This window comes from Oncorhynchus clarkii, chromosome 12 (assembly GCF_045791955.1).
Source record: "Oncorhynchus clarkii lewisi isolate Uvic-CL-2024 chromosome 12, UVic_Ocla_1.0, whole genome shotgun sequence".
Taxonomy (NCBI): Eukaryota; Metazoa; Chordata; class Actinopteri; order Salmoniformes; family Salmonidae; genus Oncorhynchus; species Oncorhynchus clarkii.
The window spans coordinates 92,584,458-92,600,206 of record NC_092158.1 but is presented as its reverse complement, the minus strand read 5'-3'; the positions used below and the strand labels follow the sequence as shown (position 1 = coordinate 92,600,206).

Sequence of the window (15,749 nt, the reverse complement as noted above, 5' to 3'; positions counted from 1 at the left end):
CTCCACACAGGGGACCCTCACATCGACACATTACACCTGTGAGGTAGCGTTGCCAGTAGGTTAGTGTAACAGTGTTGTTTCCAGCCTGGGCTCCCCACACCGGGACCCTCACATCGACACATTACACCTGTGAGGTAGCGTTGCCAGTCGCGCCCACAGCAGCATGATAGCAGACACACTCTGATGTGACTTCTGTCCACAGAGCGTTTAGTAAGCGTCAGGCCCAGCTGACTGCTATGAAGGTGATTCAGAGGAACTGTGCCGTCTACCTGGTCCTGAAGAACTGGCAGTGGTGGAGGCTGTTCACCAAGGTACACATCACACACACACACACACACACACACATCACACATCACACACACACACACACACACATACACATCACACACATCACACACACACACATACACATCACACACATCACACACACACACACACACATCTCACACACACACACACACACACACATCACACAACACACACACTCTACACACACACACACATCACACTACACACATCACATACACACACACACATCACACTACACACATACACACACACACATCACACAATACACACACACACACACACACACAGGTGTTTGATTTCGGACTCATTATCTGTCCTATCCAGTGTTGTTGATGTTCTGCCACATCCGTCACTTGTTGAGTATATCTTCGTTTTGATTGGTTGATTTGTTTTGATGGCAGCTCTTATGTTGATTGGTCGTCCCGCAGGTGAAGCCCCTCCTCCAGGTGACACGACAGGAAGAAGAAATGGGTCAGAAGGAGGAGGAGCTGAAGTCTGCCAAGGATCTGGCTCAGAAGAGCCAGGTGGAACTGAAGGAGATCTCCCAGAAACACACACAGGTGAAGTGGAGACACACACACACACACACACACACACACACACACACACACACACACACACACACACACACACACACACACATGAAGTGGAGACACACACACACACACACAGGTGAAGTGGAGACACACATGCACACAGGTAAGGCAGAGACACACACACACACACACATATACAAGTGCGGTAGAGACACACACACACACACACACACACACACACACACGTGAGGTAGAGACACACACACACACATACAGGTGAGGTGAAACACACACACACACAGGTGAGGTGGAGACACACACACACTCTCTCTCTCTCTCTCTCTCTCTAGGTAGTAGAGGAGCGAGCTAAACTGGAGCAGAAGCTTCAGGCGGAGACAGAGTTGTATGCTGAGGCAGAGGAGATGAGGGTTCGACTGGAGGTCAAGAAGCAGGAGCTGGAGGAGGTGCTCCATGAGATGGAGTCGCGGCTGGAGGAGGAGGAGGAGAGAGCCACACAGCTGCAGCAGGAGAGGAAGGACATGCAGCAGCAACTACAGGTGGGCAGATCCAAAATGGCTACCGAGCGATGACCTTTTCAACTCTGGTATATCAGTGATGAGTCAAAATGGACAAAATCAGAAACTTTGGCATGAAATGCTAATATGGATATTACCGGGTTCATTGACTTCCTTTGGTTTCTGGTTGGGAAATGCTGAAGTTAGGGGATGGTGGATTGACTGCACTCTGCCCTTATCCATAGACTGGTATAGATGTAAGGTCCTGTTGTGGGTCATATGGCCCTATTGTGGATCATGTGGAGGCCCTGTTGTGGGTCAGGCGGAGGCCCTGTTGTGGGTCAGGTGGAGGCCCTGTTGAGGGTCAGGTGGAGGCCCTGTTGTGGGTCAGGTGAAGGCCCTGTTGTGGGTCAGGTGGAGGCCCTGTTGTGGGTCAGGAGGAGGCCCTGTTGTGGGTCAGGTGGAGGCCCTGTTGTGGGTCAGGTGGAGGCCCTGTTGTGGGTCAGGTGGAGGCCCTGTTGTGGGTCAGGAGGAGGCCCTGTTGTGGGTCAAGTGAAGGCCCTGTTGTGGGTCAGGTGAAGGCCCTGTTGTGGGTCAAGTGGAGGTCCTGTTGTGGGTCAGGTGAAGGCCCTGTTGTGAGTCAGGTGAAGGCCCTGTTGTGGGTCAGGTGAAGGCCCTGTTGAGGGTCAGGTGGAGGCCCTGTTGTGGGTCAGGTGGAGGTCTTGTTGTGGGTCAGGTTAAGGAGGCCCTGTTGTGGGTCAGGTGGAGGCTCTGTTGTGGGTCAGGTGGAGGTCCTGTTGTGGGTCAGGTGGAGGCCCTGTTGTGGGTCAGGTGGAGGTCCTGATGTGGATCATGTGGAGGCCCTGTTGTGGGTCAGGCGGAGGCCCTGTTGTGGGTCAGGTGGAGGCCCTGTTGAGGGTCAGGTGGAGGCCCTGTTGTGGGTCAGGTGGAGGCCCTGTTGTGGGTCAGGAGGAGGCCCTGTTGTAGGTCAAGTGAAGGCCCTGTTGTGGGTCAGGTGGAGGCCCTGTTGTGGGTCAGGTGGAGGCCCTGTTGAGGGTCAGGTGGAGGCCCTGTTGTGGGTCAGGAGGAGGCCCTGTTGTAGGTCAAGTGAAGGCCCTGTTGTGGGTCAGGTGGAGGCCCTGTTGTGGGTCAGGTGGAGGCCCTGTTGTGGGTCAGGAGGAGGCCCTGTTGTAGGTCAAGTGAAGGCCCTGTTGTGGGTCAGGTGGAGGCCCTGTTGTGGGTCAGGAGGAGGTCCTGTTGTGGGTCAAGTGGAGGTCCTGTTGTGGGTCAGGTGGAGGCCCTTGTTGTGGGTCAAGTGGAGGTCCTGTTGTGGGTCAGGTGAAGGCCATGTTATGAGTCAGGTGAAGGCCCTGTTGTAGGTCAAGTGAAGGCCCTGTTGTGGGTCAGGTGGAGGCCCTGTTGAGGGTCAGGTGGAGGCCCTGTTGTGGGTCAGGTGGAGGCCCTGTTGTGGGTCAGGTGGAGGCCCTGTTGTGGGTCAGGTGGAGGCCCTGTTGTGGGTCAAGTGGAGGTCCTGTTGTGGGTCAGGAGGAGGCCCTGTTGTAGGTCAAGTGGAGGACCTGTTGTGGGTCAGGTGAAGGCCCTGTTGTGAGTCAGGTGAAGGCCCTGTTGTGGGTCAAGTGGAGGTCCTGTTGTGGGTCAGGTGAAGGCCCTGTTGTGGGTCAAGTGGAGGTCCTGTTGTGGGTCAGGTGAAGGCCCTGTTGTGAGTCAGGTGAAGGCCCTGTTGTGGGTCAGGTGAAGGCCCTGTTGTGGGTCAGGTGGAGGCCCTGTTGTGGGTCAGGTGGAGGCCCTGTTGTGGGTCAGGTGGAGTGACAGAGACCATGTGGGTTGAAACCTAACCTTTATTAAAACATTATATTTGGGAACAGAAAACACACAAACTCTTATCCTATATATCGCCCCTCCCTGTCCCTCTCTCTCTCTCCTCTTCATCCCTTTCTCCTCTCTGTGTTTTAGGCCATGGAGGCCCACCTGTCAGAGGAGGAGGACTCTCGTCAGAAGCTGCAGCTGGAGAAGGTGACTGTTGAGGGGAAGGTCAAGAAACTTGAGGAAGACGTTGTCATCATGGAGGACCAGAATAACAAACTACTCAAGGTGTGTTGTTCTCCACCCCTGTCTCAGTAAACACCATTCACCTACCCACCGATCTTCCTCTCTGTTCTCCACCCCTGTCTCAATAAACACCATTCACCCACCCACCGATCTTCCTCTCTGTTCTCCACCCCTGTCTCAATAAACACCATCCACCCACCTACCCACCCACCGATCTTCCTCTCTGTTCTCCACCCCTGTCTCAGTAAACACCATTCACCCACCCACCGATCTTCCTCTCTGTTCTCCACCCCTGTCTCAATAAACACCATCCACCCACCTACCCACCCACCGATCTTCCTCTCTGTTCTCCACCCCTGTCTCAGTAAACACCATTCACCCACCCACCGATCTTCCTCTCTGTTCTCCACCCCTGTCTCAGTAAACACCATTCACCCACCCACCGATCTTCCTCTCTGTTCTCCACCCCTGTCTCAATAAACACCATTCACCCACCCACCGATCTTCCTCTCTGTTCTCCACCCCTGTCTCAGTAAACACCATCCACCCACCTACCCACCCACCGATCTTCCTCCCTGTTCTCCTGTTCCTCAGCAACTTGAGCTGTTGAAGGAGCATGTAGCACTCAGTCCCTGACCCCTCACCTCTGACCTCTGATTAACCTTTCTCCCTGCTGTGTGTTGTTTGTCGGGAGCCTAAGCTGTTGGAGGACAGAGTAGTACAGTCCCTGATCCCTCACCTCTGAACCCTGACCTTCCTCTCTTTTATCTGTAGAGCGTAAACTGTTGGAGGAGAGAATAGCACAGTCCCTGACCCCTCACCTCTGAACCCTGACCTTTCTCTCTTTTATCCGTTGTTCTTCAGGAGCGTAAACTGTTGGAGGAGAGAATAGCAGACTCCAGCTCTAACCTGGCTGAGGAAGAGGAGAAGTCTAAGAACCTGACCAAGCTGAAGAACAAACATGAGTCTATGATCTCAGACCTGGAGGGTGAGTTACTCACCTCTGACCTCTAACCCCTGACCCCTCACCCCTGGCATCAATCAGTCAGTCAGTAATCAGCCAATTATTGTCTTTCATTTAGACCTTAATTGGTTGAATCTGGTGTGTTAGGACTGGGATAAAGCTGAACAAAGCTTACACACTCTCCAAGAATGTATCAGTCTACCTCTGCTATAGATGGTGATGATGATGATGTTTCCTATTTCTCCTCCTCTTCCTCAGTGCGTATGAAGAAGGAGGAGAAGGGCAGGCAGGATGTGGAGAAGGCCAAGAGGAAGCTGGAGACGGAGCTGGCTGATCTCCAGGAGCAGCTGGCCGACCTGCAGGCCCAGATAGCCGAGCTCAGAGCACAGCTCGCCGCCAAGGAGGAGGAGCTACTGGCCACACAGGCCAGGTAATCAATCCCAGATCATCAGTGATGAACAATCTTCAATCAGTAGCTTTATTATCCAGGAACATATAAACACACTTGACAAAGAGTGAAAGAGTTGAGAGAGACTGTACGTTGACAATCTTAACCGTTATTAGGCATATCTACACACATAAAATAGCTATTATTTCTCATACCCTAAATCTCTCTCTCTCTCTCTGTTAGGTTGGAAGAGGAGTCTGCTGGATGTGTTGCTGCGGTGCGCCGTGTCAGGGAGCTAGAGGGGCTGCTAGGTGAGATCCATGTCAAGGGAGGGTGTCCCAAAAGACACCCGCAAGGGTCAAAAGTAGCAGGTTGGCGTTGATTGGGATGAGTCTCGTCCTTGAGGTAGAACTGAGCGTTGATTGGGATGAGTCTCGTCCTTGAGGTAGAACTGAGCGTTGATTGGGACGAGTCTCGTCCTTGAGGTAGAACTGAGCGTTGATTGGGACGAGTCTCGTCCTTGAGGTAGAACTGAGCGTTTATTGGGATGAGTCTCGTCCTTGAGGTAGAACTGAGCGTTTATTGGGATGAGTCTCGTCCTTGAGGTAGAACTGAGCGTTGATTGGGATGAGTCTCGTCCTTGAGGCAGAACTGAACGATTTCTGCTAGATGGGCAAGCTGCAAAGTCTAAATTGTCTTTATTGTAAAAAATCCTGAAAACAAATGTAGCTTTTTGGTCTTAATTTAAGGTAAGGCATTAAGGTTAGCAGTGTGGTTAAGGTTAGGCATTAAGGTTAGCAGTGTGGTTAAGGTTAGGGTTAGCAGTGTGGTTAAGGATAGCAGTGTGGTTAAGGTTAGGGTTAGCAGTGTGGTTAAGGTTAGGGTTAGCAGTGTGGTTAAGGTTAGCAGTGTGGTTAAGGTTAGGGTTAGCAGTGTGGTTAAGGTTAGCAGTGTGGTTAAGGTTAGGGTTAGCAGTGTGGTTAGGGTTAGGGTTAGCAGTGTGGTTAAGGTTAGGGTTAGCAGTGTGGTTAGGGTTAGGGTTAGCAGTGTGGTTAAGGTTAGGGTTAGCAGTGTGGTTAAGGTTAGGGTTAGCAGTGTGGTTAAGGTTAAGGTTAGCAATGTGGTTAAGGTTAGGGTTAGCAGTGTGGTTAAGGTTAGGGTTAGCAGTGTGGTTAAGGTTAGGGTTAGCAGTGTGGTTAAGGTTAAGGTTAGCAATGTGGTTAAGGTTAGGGTTAGCAGTGTGGTTAAGGTTAGGGTTAGCAGTGTGGTTAAGGTTAGGGTTAGCAGTGTGGTTAAGGTTAGGGTTAGCAGTGTGGTTAAGGTTAGGGTTAGCAGTGTGGTTAAGGTTAGGGTTAGCAGTGTGGTTAAGGTTAGGGTTAGCAGTGTGGTTAGGGTTAGGGTTAGCAGTGTGGTTAAGGTTAGGGTTAGCAGTGTGGTTAAGGTTAGGGTTAGCAGTGTGGTTAAGGTTAAGGTTAGCAATGTGGTTAAGGTTAGGGTTAGCAGTGTGGTTAAGGTTAGGGTTAGCAGTGTGGTTAAGGTTAGGGTTAGCAGTGTGGTTAAGGTTAAGGTTAGCAATGTGGTTAAGGTTAGGGTTAGCAGTGTGGTTAAGGTTAGGGTTAGCAGTGTGGTTAAGGTTAGGGTTAGCAGTGTGGTTAAGGTTAGGGTTAGCAGTGTGGTTAAGGTTAGGGTTAGCAGTGTGGTTAAGGTTAGGGTTAGCAGTGTGGTTAAGGTTAGCAGTGTGGTTAAGGTTAGGGTTAGCAGTGTGGTTAGGGTTAGGGTTAGCAGTGTGGTTAGGGTAAGCAGTGTGGTTAGGGTTAGGGTTAGCAGTGTGGTTAGGGTTAGCAGTGTGGTTAAGGTTAGGGTTAGCAGTGTGGTTAGGGTTAGCAGTGTGGTTAGGGTTAGGGTTAGCAGTGTGGTTAGGGTTAGCAGTGTGGTTAAGGTTAGGGTTAGCAGTGTGGTTAAGGTTAGGGTTAGCAGTGTGGTTAAGGTTAGGGTTAGCAATGTGGTTAAGGTTAGGGTTAGCAGTGTGGTTAAGGTTAGGGTTAGCAGTGTGGTTAAGGTTAGGGTTAGCAGTGTGGTTAAGGTTAGCAGTGTGGTTAAGGTTAGGGTTAGCAGTGTAGTTAGGGTTAGCAGTGTGGTTAGGGTAAGCAGTGTGGTTAGGGTTAGGGTTAGCAGTGTGGTTAGGGTTAGCAGTGTGGTTAAGGTTAGGGTTAGCAGTGTGGTTAGGGTTAGCCGTGTGGTTAGGGTTAGGGTTAGCAGTGTGGTTAGGGTTAGCAGTGTGGTTAAGGTTAGGGTTAGCAGTGTGGTTAAGGTTAGGGTTAGCAGTGTGGTTAAGGTTAGCAATGTGGTTAAGGTTAGGGTTAGCAGTGTGGTTAGGGTTAGCAGTGTGGTTAAGGTTAGGGTTAGCAGTGTGGTTAAGGTTAGCAGTGTGGTTAAGGTTAGGGTTAGTAGTGTGGTTAGGGTTAGCAGTGTGGTTAAGGTTAGGGTTAGCAGTGTGGTTAAGGTTAGCAGTGTGGTTAAGGTTAGGGTTAGCAGTGTGGTTAGGGTTAGCAATGTGGTTAAGGTTAGGGTTAGCAGTGTGGTTAGGGTTAGCAGTGTGGTTAAGGTTAGGGTTAGCAGTGTGGTTAAGGTTAGCAGTGTGGTTAAGGTTAGCAGTGTGGTTAAGGTTAGGGTTAGCAGTGTGGTTAAGGTTAGGGTTAGCAGTGTGGTTAAGGTTAGGGTTAGCAGTGTGGTTAAGGTTAGGGTTAGCAGTGTGGTTAAGGTTAGGGTTAGCAGTGTGGTTAAGGTTAGGGTTAGCAGTGTGGTTAAGGTTAGCAGTGTGGTTAAGGTTAGGGTTAGCAGTGTGGTTAAGGTTAGGGTTAGCAGTGTGGTTAAGGTTAGGGTTAGCAGTGTGGTTAAGGTTAGGGTTAGCAGTGTGGTTAGGGTTAGGGTTAGCAGTGTGGTTAAGGTTAGGGTTTAAAGTCATACGTTATGACTTTGTGGCTGTGGCAGCTAGTGACCACTCTGCAGAGCTGCTCCAGAACAACATCCATGATGGAAACCACTAACCTGCTCAAAGGCAGTGACATGAGGAATAGGGTCCCGTCTGGGTGTTCTCTGGTCATATGTGTGTGTGTGTGTGTGTGTGTGTGTGTGTGTGTGTGTGTGTGTGTGTGTGTGTGTGTGCGCGTGTGTGTGTGTGTCTGCGTGTGTGTGTGTGTGTGTGTGTGTGTGTGTGTGTGTGTGTGTGTGTGTGTGTGTGTGTGTGTGTGTGTGTGTGTGTGTGTGATCACTAGGTGAGATCCAGGAGGACCTGGAGTCAGAGGGGGCTGCCAGGAGGAGGGCTGATGCAGCCTGCAGAGACCTGGGAGAGGAGCTGAACGCTCTGAGGTCTGAGCTGGAAGACACTCTGGACACCACCGCCGCACAGCAGGAGCTACGGTACAGTCAAGTCACGGTCATCACCACGTCCTGACCAAACGGTCTCAGTTTGACCTCTAGACGACACCACGTCCTGACCATACGGTCTCAGTTTGACCTCTAGATGACACCACGTCCTGACCATACGGTCTCAGTTTGACCTCTAGACGACACCACATCCTGACCATACGGTCTCAGTTTGACCTCTAGAGGACACCACATCCTGACCATACGGTCTCAGTTTGACCTCAAGAGGACACCACGTCCTGACCATACGGTCTCAGTTTGACCTCTAGACGACACCACATCCTGACCATACGCTCTCAGTTTGACCTCTAGAGGACACCACATTCTGACCATACAGTCTCAGTTTGACCTCTAGACGACACCACATCCTGACCATACAGTCTCAGTTTGACCTCTAGTGACCGTCTAGAGGACACCACATCCTGACCATACGCTCTCAGTTTGACCTCTAGTGACCGTCTAGAGGACACCACATCCTGACCATACGGTCTCAGTTTGACCTCTAGTGACCGTCTAGAGGACTCCACATCCTGACCATACGGTCTCAGTTTGACCTCTAGAGGACACCACATCGTGACCATACGGTCTCAGTTTGACCTCTAGTGACCGTCTAGAGGACACCACATCCTGACCATACGGTCTCAGTTTGACCTCTAGTAACCGTCTAGAGGACACCACATCCTGACCATACAGTCTCAGTTTGACCTCTAGAGGACACCACATCCTGACCATACGGTCTCAGTTTGACCTCTAGAGGACTCCACATCCTGACCATACGGTCTCAGTTTGACCTCTAGTGACTGTCTAGAGGACACCACATCCTGACCATACGGTCTCAGTTTGACCTCTAGAGGACACCACATCCTGACCATACGGTCTCAGTTTGACCTCTAGTGACCGTCTAGAGGACTCCACATCCTGACCATACGGTCTCAGTTTGACCTCTAGTGACCGTCTAGAGGACTCCACATCCTGACCATACGCTCTCAGTTTGACCTCTAGTGACCGTCTAGAGGACACCACATCCTGACCATACGGTCTCAGTTTGACCTCTAGTGACCGTCTAGAGGACACCACATCCTGACCATACGGTCTCAGTTTGACCTCTAGAGGACACCACATCCTGACCATACGGTCTCAGTTTGACCTCTAGTGACCGTCTAGAGGACACCACATCCTGACCATACGGTCTCAGTTTGACCTCTAGTGACCTCTAGAGGACACCACATCCTGACCATACGGTCTCAGTTTGACCTCTAGTGACCTCTAGAGGACACCACATCCTGACCATATGGTCTCAGTTTGACCTCTAGAGGACACCACGTCCTGACCATACGGTCTCAGTTTGACCTCTAGACGACACCACATCCTGACCATACGCTCTCAGTTTGACCTCTAGAGGACACCACATTCTGACCATACAGTCTCAGTTTGACCTCTAGACGACACCACATCCTGACCATACAGTCTCAGTTTGACCTCTAGTGACCGTCTAGAGGACTCCACATCCTGACCATACGGTCTCAGTTTGACCTCTAGAGGACACCACATCCTGACCATACGGTCTCAGTTTGACCTCTAGTGACCGTCTAGAGGACTCCACATCCTGACCATACGCTCTCAGTTTGACCTCTAGAGGACACCACATCGTGACCATACGCTCTCAGTTTGACCTCTAGTGACCGTCTAGAGGACACCACGTCCTGACCATACGGTCTCAGTTTGACCTCTAGTGACCGTCTAGAGGACACCACATCCTGACCATACGGTCTCAGTTTGACCTCTAGAGGACACCACATCCTGACCATACGGTCTCAGTTTGACCTCTAGTGACCGTCTAGAGGACACCACATCCTGACCATACGGTCTCAGTTTGACCTCTAGTGACCTCTAGAGGACACCACATCCTGACCATACGGTCTCAGTTTGACCTCTAGAGGACACCACGTCCTGACCATACGGTCTCAGTTTGACCTCTAGACGACACCACATCCTGACCATACGCTCTCAGTTTGACCTCTAGAGGACACCACATTCTGACCATACAGTCTCAGTTTGACCTCTAGACGACACCACATCCTGACCATACAGTCTCAGTTTGACCTCTAGTGACCGTCTAGAGGACTCCACATCCTGACCATACGCTCTCAGTTTGACCTCTAGTGACCGTCTAGAGGACACCACATCCTGACCATACGGTCTCAGTTTGACCTCTAGTGACCGTCTAGAGGACTCCACATCCTGACCATACGGTCTCAGTTTGACCTCTAGAGGACACCACATCGTGACCATACGGTCTCAGTTTGACCTCTAGTGACCGTCTAGAGGACACCACATCCTGACCATACGGTCTCAGTTTGACCTCTAGTAACCGTCTAGAGGACACCACATCCTGACCATACAGTCTCAGTTTGACCTCTAGTGACTGTCTAGAGGACACCACATCCTGACCATACGGTCTCAGTTTGACCTCTAGAGGACACCACATCCTGACCATACGGTCTCAGTTTGACCTCTAGAGGACTCCACATCCTGACCATACGGTCTCAGTTTGACCTCTAGTGACCGTCTAGAGGACACCACATCCTGACCATACGGTCTCAGTTTGACCTCTAGAGGACACCACATCCTGACCATACGGTCTCAGTTTGACCTCTAGTGACCGTCTAGAGGACTCCACATCCTGACCATACGGTCTCAGTTTGACCTCTAGTGACCGTCTAGAGGACTCCACATCCTGACCATACGCTCTCAGTTTGACCTCTAGTGACCGTCTAGAGGACACCACATCCTGACCATACGGTCTCAGTTTGACCTCTAGTGACCGTCTAGAGGACTCCACATCGTGACCATACGCTCTCAGTTTGACCTCTAGTGACCGTCTAGAGGACACCACGTCCTGACCATACGGTCTCAGTTTGACCTCTAGTGACCGTCTAGAGGACACCACATCCTGACCATACGGTCTCAGTTTGACCTCTAGTGACTGTCTAGAGGACACCACATCCTGACCATACGGTCTCAGTTTGACCTCTAGTGACCTCTAGAGGACACCACATCCTGACCATACGGTCTCAGTTTGACCTCTAGAGGACACCACATCCTGACCATACGGTCTCAGTTTGACCTCTAGTGACCTCTAGAGGACACCACATCCTGACCATACGGTCTCAGTTTGACCTCTAGTGACCGTCTAGAGGACACCACATCCTGACCATACAGTCTCAGTTTGACCTCTAGAGGACACCACATCCTGACCATACGGTCTCAGTTTGACCTCTAGAGGACACCACATCCTGACCATACGGTCTCAGTTTGACCTCTAGTGACCGTCTAGAGGACACCACATCCTGACCATACGGTCTCAGTTTGACCTCTAGTGACCTCTAGAGGACACCACTGGATTCCTCCGCTGCTCAGCAGGAAGTACGGTACGGCTCCAATTGGGACACACACACTGATGGTTGCTGTGTGTTGTGTTCTCCAGGACGAAGCGAGAGCAGGAGGTCGCCATGTTGAAGAAGGTGATGGAGGAGGAAGGGAGGAACCATGAAGCTCAGGTCCAGGAGATGAGACAGAAACACACACAGACTGTTGAGGAACTGTCTGAACAACTGGAGCAGGCCAAGAGGGTAACACACACACACACACACACACACACACACACAAAGTAAACACACTCCCTCACACCCTCCCGTCTCTCCCTCATTCCCTCCACCCTCCCTTCTCTCCCTCATCTCCTCACACCCTCCCGTCTCTCCCTCATTCCCTCCACCCTCCCTTCTCTCCCTCATCCCCTCACACCCTCCCTTCTCTCCCCACTCCTCACACCCTCCCGTCTCTCCCTCATTCCCTCCACCCTCCCATCTCTCCCCACTCCTCACACCCTCCCGTCTCTCCCCACTCCCTCATTCCCTCCACCCTCCCGTCTCTCATCCACTCCCTCATTCCCTCCACCCTCCCGTCCCTCCCCACTCCTCACACCCTCCCGTCTCTCCCAACCCTCCCTTCTCTCCCCAGGTGCGAGCTAGTCTGGAGAAGGCTAAGCAGGGATTGGAGAAGGAGTCATCTGACCTCAGCGCAGACCTCCACTCATTGGCCAACGCCAAGCAGGAGGTGGAGCACAAGAGGAAGAAGGTCGAAGGTCAGCTGTCAGACTTGCAGTCGCGCTACAACGACAGCGAGAGACAGAGGGGGGAGCTGGGAGAACGAGTCTCTAAGTTGACCGTGAGTAGCGTACACTGGCTACAGATGTAGGATCTTAATTTGAACCAGTTTGCTACAGCAGGAAAATAATCCTGCAGCAACAGGAAATTTGAATTATTATGTGGATTGTAATTAATGGACATTTTAGTAGGGGTTGATACATTTTTCGTAAGGGAAAATCAAGTCTGAAACTCCAAAGTGGAAATTATAGTTAACCTTTTTTTAACCTCAAATACACGACACGTTAGCAGAAAATGTATCCTGCAACAGGGTGATCAAATTAATATCCTACATCTGTACCACATCACACGTCAGATGGAAATAATACAAGTGACAAACGTTTAAGACCTGAAACACGAGCAGGGGGTTGTCCTTAGTACAACTGTCCTCTATGTATGGGTGTTGAGCAGGGGGTTGTCCTTAGTACAACTGTCCTCTATGTATGGGTGTTGAGCAGGGGGTTGTCCTTAGTACAACTGCCCTCTATGTATGGGTGTTGAGCAGGGGGTTGTCCTTAGTACAACTGTCCTCTATGTATGGGTGTTGAGCAGGGGGTTGTCCTTAGTACAACTGTCCTCTATGTATGGGTGTTGAGCAGGGGGTTGTCCTTAGTACAACTGTCCTCTATGTATGGGTGTCGAGCAGGGGGTTGTCCTTAGTACAACTGTCCTCTATGTATGGGTGTTGAGCAGGGGGTTGTCCTAAGTACAACTGTCCTCTATGTATGGGGGTTGTCCTAAGTACAACTGTCCTCTATGTATGGGTGTCGAGCAGGGGGTTGTCCTTAGTACAACTGTCCTCTATGTATGGGTGTTGAGCAGGGGGTTGTCCTTAGTTCAACTGTCCTCTATGTATGGGTGTCGAGCAGGGGGTTGTCCTTAGTACAACTGTCCTCTATGTATGGGGGTTGAGCAGGGGGTTGTCCTAAGTACAACTGTCCTCTATGTATGGGGGTTGTCCTTAGTACAACTGTCCTCTATGTATGGGTGTTGAGCAGGGGGTTGTCCTTAGTACAACTGTCCTCTATGTATGGGTGTTGAGCAGGGGGTTGTCCTTAGTACAACTGTCCTCTATGTATGGGTGTTGAGCAGGGGGTTGTCCTTAGTACAACTGTCCTCTATGTATGGGTGTTGAGCAGGGGGTTGTCCTTAGTACAACTGTCCTCTATGTATGGGTGTTGAGCAGGGGGTTGTCCTTAGTACAACTGTCCTCTATGTATGGGTGTTGAGCAGGGGGTTGTCCTTAGTACAACTGTCCTCTATGTATGGGTGTTGAGCAGGGGGTTGTCCTTAGTACAACTGTCCTCTATGTATGGGTGTTGAGCAGGGGGTTGTCCTTAGTACAACTGCCCTCTATGTATGGGTGTTGAGCAGGGGGTTGTCCTTAGTACAACTGTCCTCTATGTATGGGTGTTGAGCAGGGGGTTGTCCTTAGTACAACTGTCCTCTATGTATGGGTGTTGAGCAGGGGGTTGTCCTTAGTACAACTGCCCTCTATGTATGGGTGTTGAGCAGGGGGTTGTCCTTAGTACAACTGTCCTCTATGTATGGGTGTTGAGCAGGGGGTTGTCCTTAGTACAACTGTCCTCTATGTATGGGTGTTGAGCAGGGGGTTGTCCTTAGTACAACTGTCCTCTATGTATGGGTGTTGAGCAGGGGGTTGTCCTTAGTACAACTGTCCTCTATGTATGGGTGTTGAGCAGGGGGTTGTCCTTAGTACAACTGTCCTCTATGTATGGGTGTTGAGCAGGGGGTTGTCCTTAGTACAACTGTCCTCTATGTATGGGTGTTGAGCAGGGGGTTGTCCTTAGTACAACTGTCCTCTATGTATGGGTGTTGAGCAGGGGGTTGTCCTTAGTACAACTGTCCTCTATGTATGGGTGTTGAGCAGGGGGTTGTCCTTAGTACAACTGTCCTCTATGTATGGGTGTTGAGCAGGGGGTTGTCCTTAGTACAACTGTCCTCTATGTATTGGTGACCCATCTGAGAACGCTAAACAACAGCCCAGAAATACAACAGTCATTGAACACTATGGCGTCTGCTTACCCCTGATGTTTACCTGGTAAGTTGACTGAGAACGTATTGTGGGTTTTACAGCAAGGACCTGGGGATGAAGGAGCGGATTTGGTGTGTTTTTATTCACACGATGACAGACATCATCATTTATTATTTCATGTTTGTGACAACCTGCTGCTCTTTTCTCCCATCCCCTTCTTCTCCCATCCCCTTCTTCTCTCATCCCCTTCTTCTCCCATCCCCTTCTTCTCTCATCCCCTTCTTCTCTCACCCACTTCTTCTCTCATCCCCTTCTTCTCTCATCCCCTTCTTCTCCCATCCCCTTCTTCTCCCATCCCCTTCTTCTCCCATCCCCTTCTTCTCTCATCCCCTTCTTCTCTCATCCCCTTCTTCTCTCATCCACTTCTTCTCTCATCCCCTTCTTCTCTCATCCCCTTCTCCTCTCATCCCCTTCTCCTCTCATCCCCTTCTTCTCTCATCCCCTTCTCCTCTCATCCCCTTCTTCTTTCCCCTTCTCTCATCCCCTTCTTCTCTCATCCCCTTCTTCTCTCATCCACTTCTTCTCTCATCCCCTTCTTTCCCCTTCTTCTCTCATCCCCTTCTTCTCTCATCCCCTTCTTCTCTCATCCCCTTCTCCTCTCATCCACTTCTTCTCTCATCCCCTTCTTCTTTCCCCTTCTCTCATCCCCTTCTTTTCTCATCCCCTTCTTCTCTCATCCCCTTCTTCTCTCATCCCCTTCTCCTCTCATCCACTTCTTCTCTCATCCCCTTCTTCTTTCCCCTTCTCTCATCCCCTTCTTCTCTCATCCCCTTCTCCTCTCATCCCCTTCTTCTCTCATCCCCTTCTTCTTTCCCCTTCTCTCATCCCCTTCTTTTCTCATCCCCTTCTTCTCTCATCCCCTTCTTCTCTCATCCCCTTCTCCTCTCATCCACTTCTTCTCTCATCCCCTTCTTCTTTCCCCTTCTCTCATCCCCTTCTTTTCTCATCCCCTTCTTCTCTCATCCCCTTCTTCTCTCATCCCCTTCTTCTCTCATCCCCTTCTCCTCTCATCCCCTTCTTCTCTCATCCCTCTGTTCCAGTCTGAGTTGGACAGTGTGAGCGGTCTGCTGAATGAGGTGGAGGGGAAGAACATTAAACTGAGTAAAGACCTGGTCAGTCTGGGGTCCCAGCTACAGGACACTCAGGTGAGACTCAGACCTACAGGACTCTCAGGTGAGACTCAGACCTACAGGACTCTCAGGTGAGACTCAGACCTACAGGACTCTCAGGTGAGACTCAGACCTACAGGACTCTCAGGTGAGACTCAGACCTACAGGACT

At 50.8% G+C, this 15,749-nt stretch overlaps 1 protein-coding gene across 1 annotated transcript in view; it reads left to right on the top strand.

Annotated features, from left to right (window-relative positions):
* LOC139421666 (myosin-11-like) overlaps positions 1 to 15,749 on the top strand; it is a 195,888-nt gene that overhangs the window by 42,065 nt on the left and 138,074 nt on the right. Inside the window, exons 20-30 of the mRNA XM_071172756.1 lie at positions 203 to 311; positions 738 to 869; positions 1,196 to 1,402; positions 3,335 to 3,472; positions 4,295 to 4,418; positions 4,653 to 4,824; positions 5,026 to 5,093; positions 8,058 to 8,202; positions 11,696 to 11,840; positions 12,229 to 12,435; positions 15,510 to 15,614. Of these exons, the coding sequence (XP_071028857.1) occupies positions 203 to 311; positions 738 to 869; positions 1,196 to 1,402; positions 3,335 to 3,472; positions 4,295 to 4,418; positions 4,653 to 4,824; positions 5,026 to 5,093; positions 8,058 to 8,202; positions 11,696 to 11,840; positions 12,229 to 12,435; positions 15,510 to 15,614 (1,552 nt within the window). The remainder of the gene's footprint in view (positions 1 to 202; positions 312 to 737; positions 870 to 1,195; positions 1,403 to 3,334; positions 3,473 to 4,294; positions 4,419 to 4,652; positions 4,825 to 5,025; positions 5,094 to 8,057; positions 8,203 to 11,695; positions 11,841 to 12,228; positions 12,436 to 15,509; positions 15,615 to 15,749) is intronic.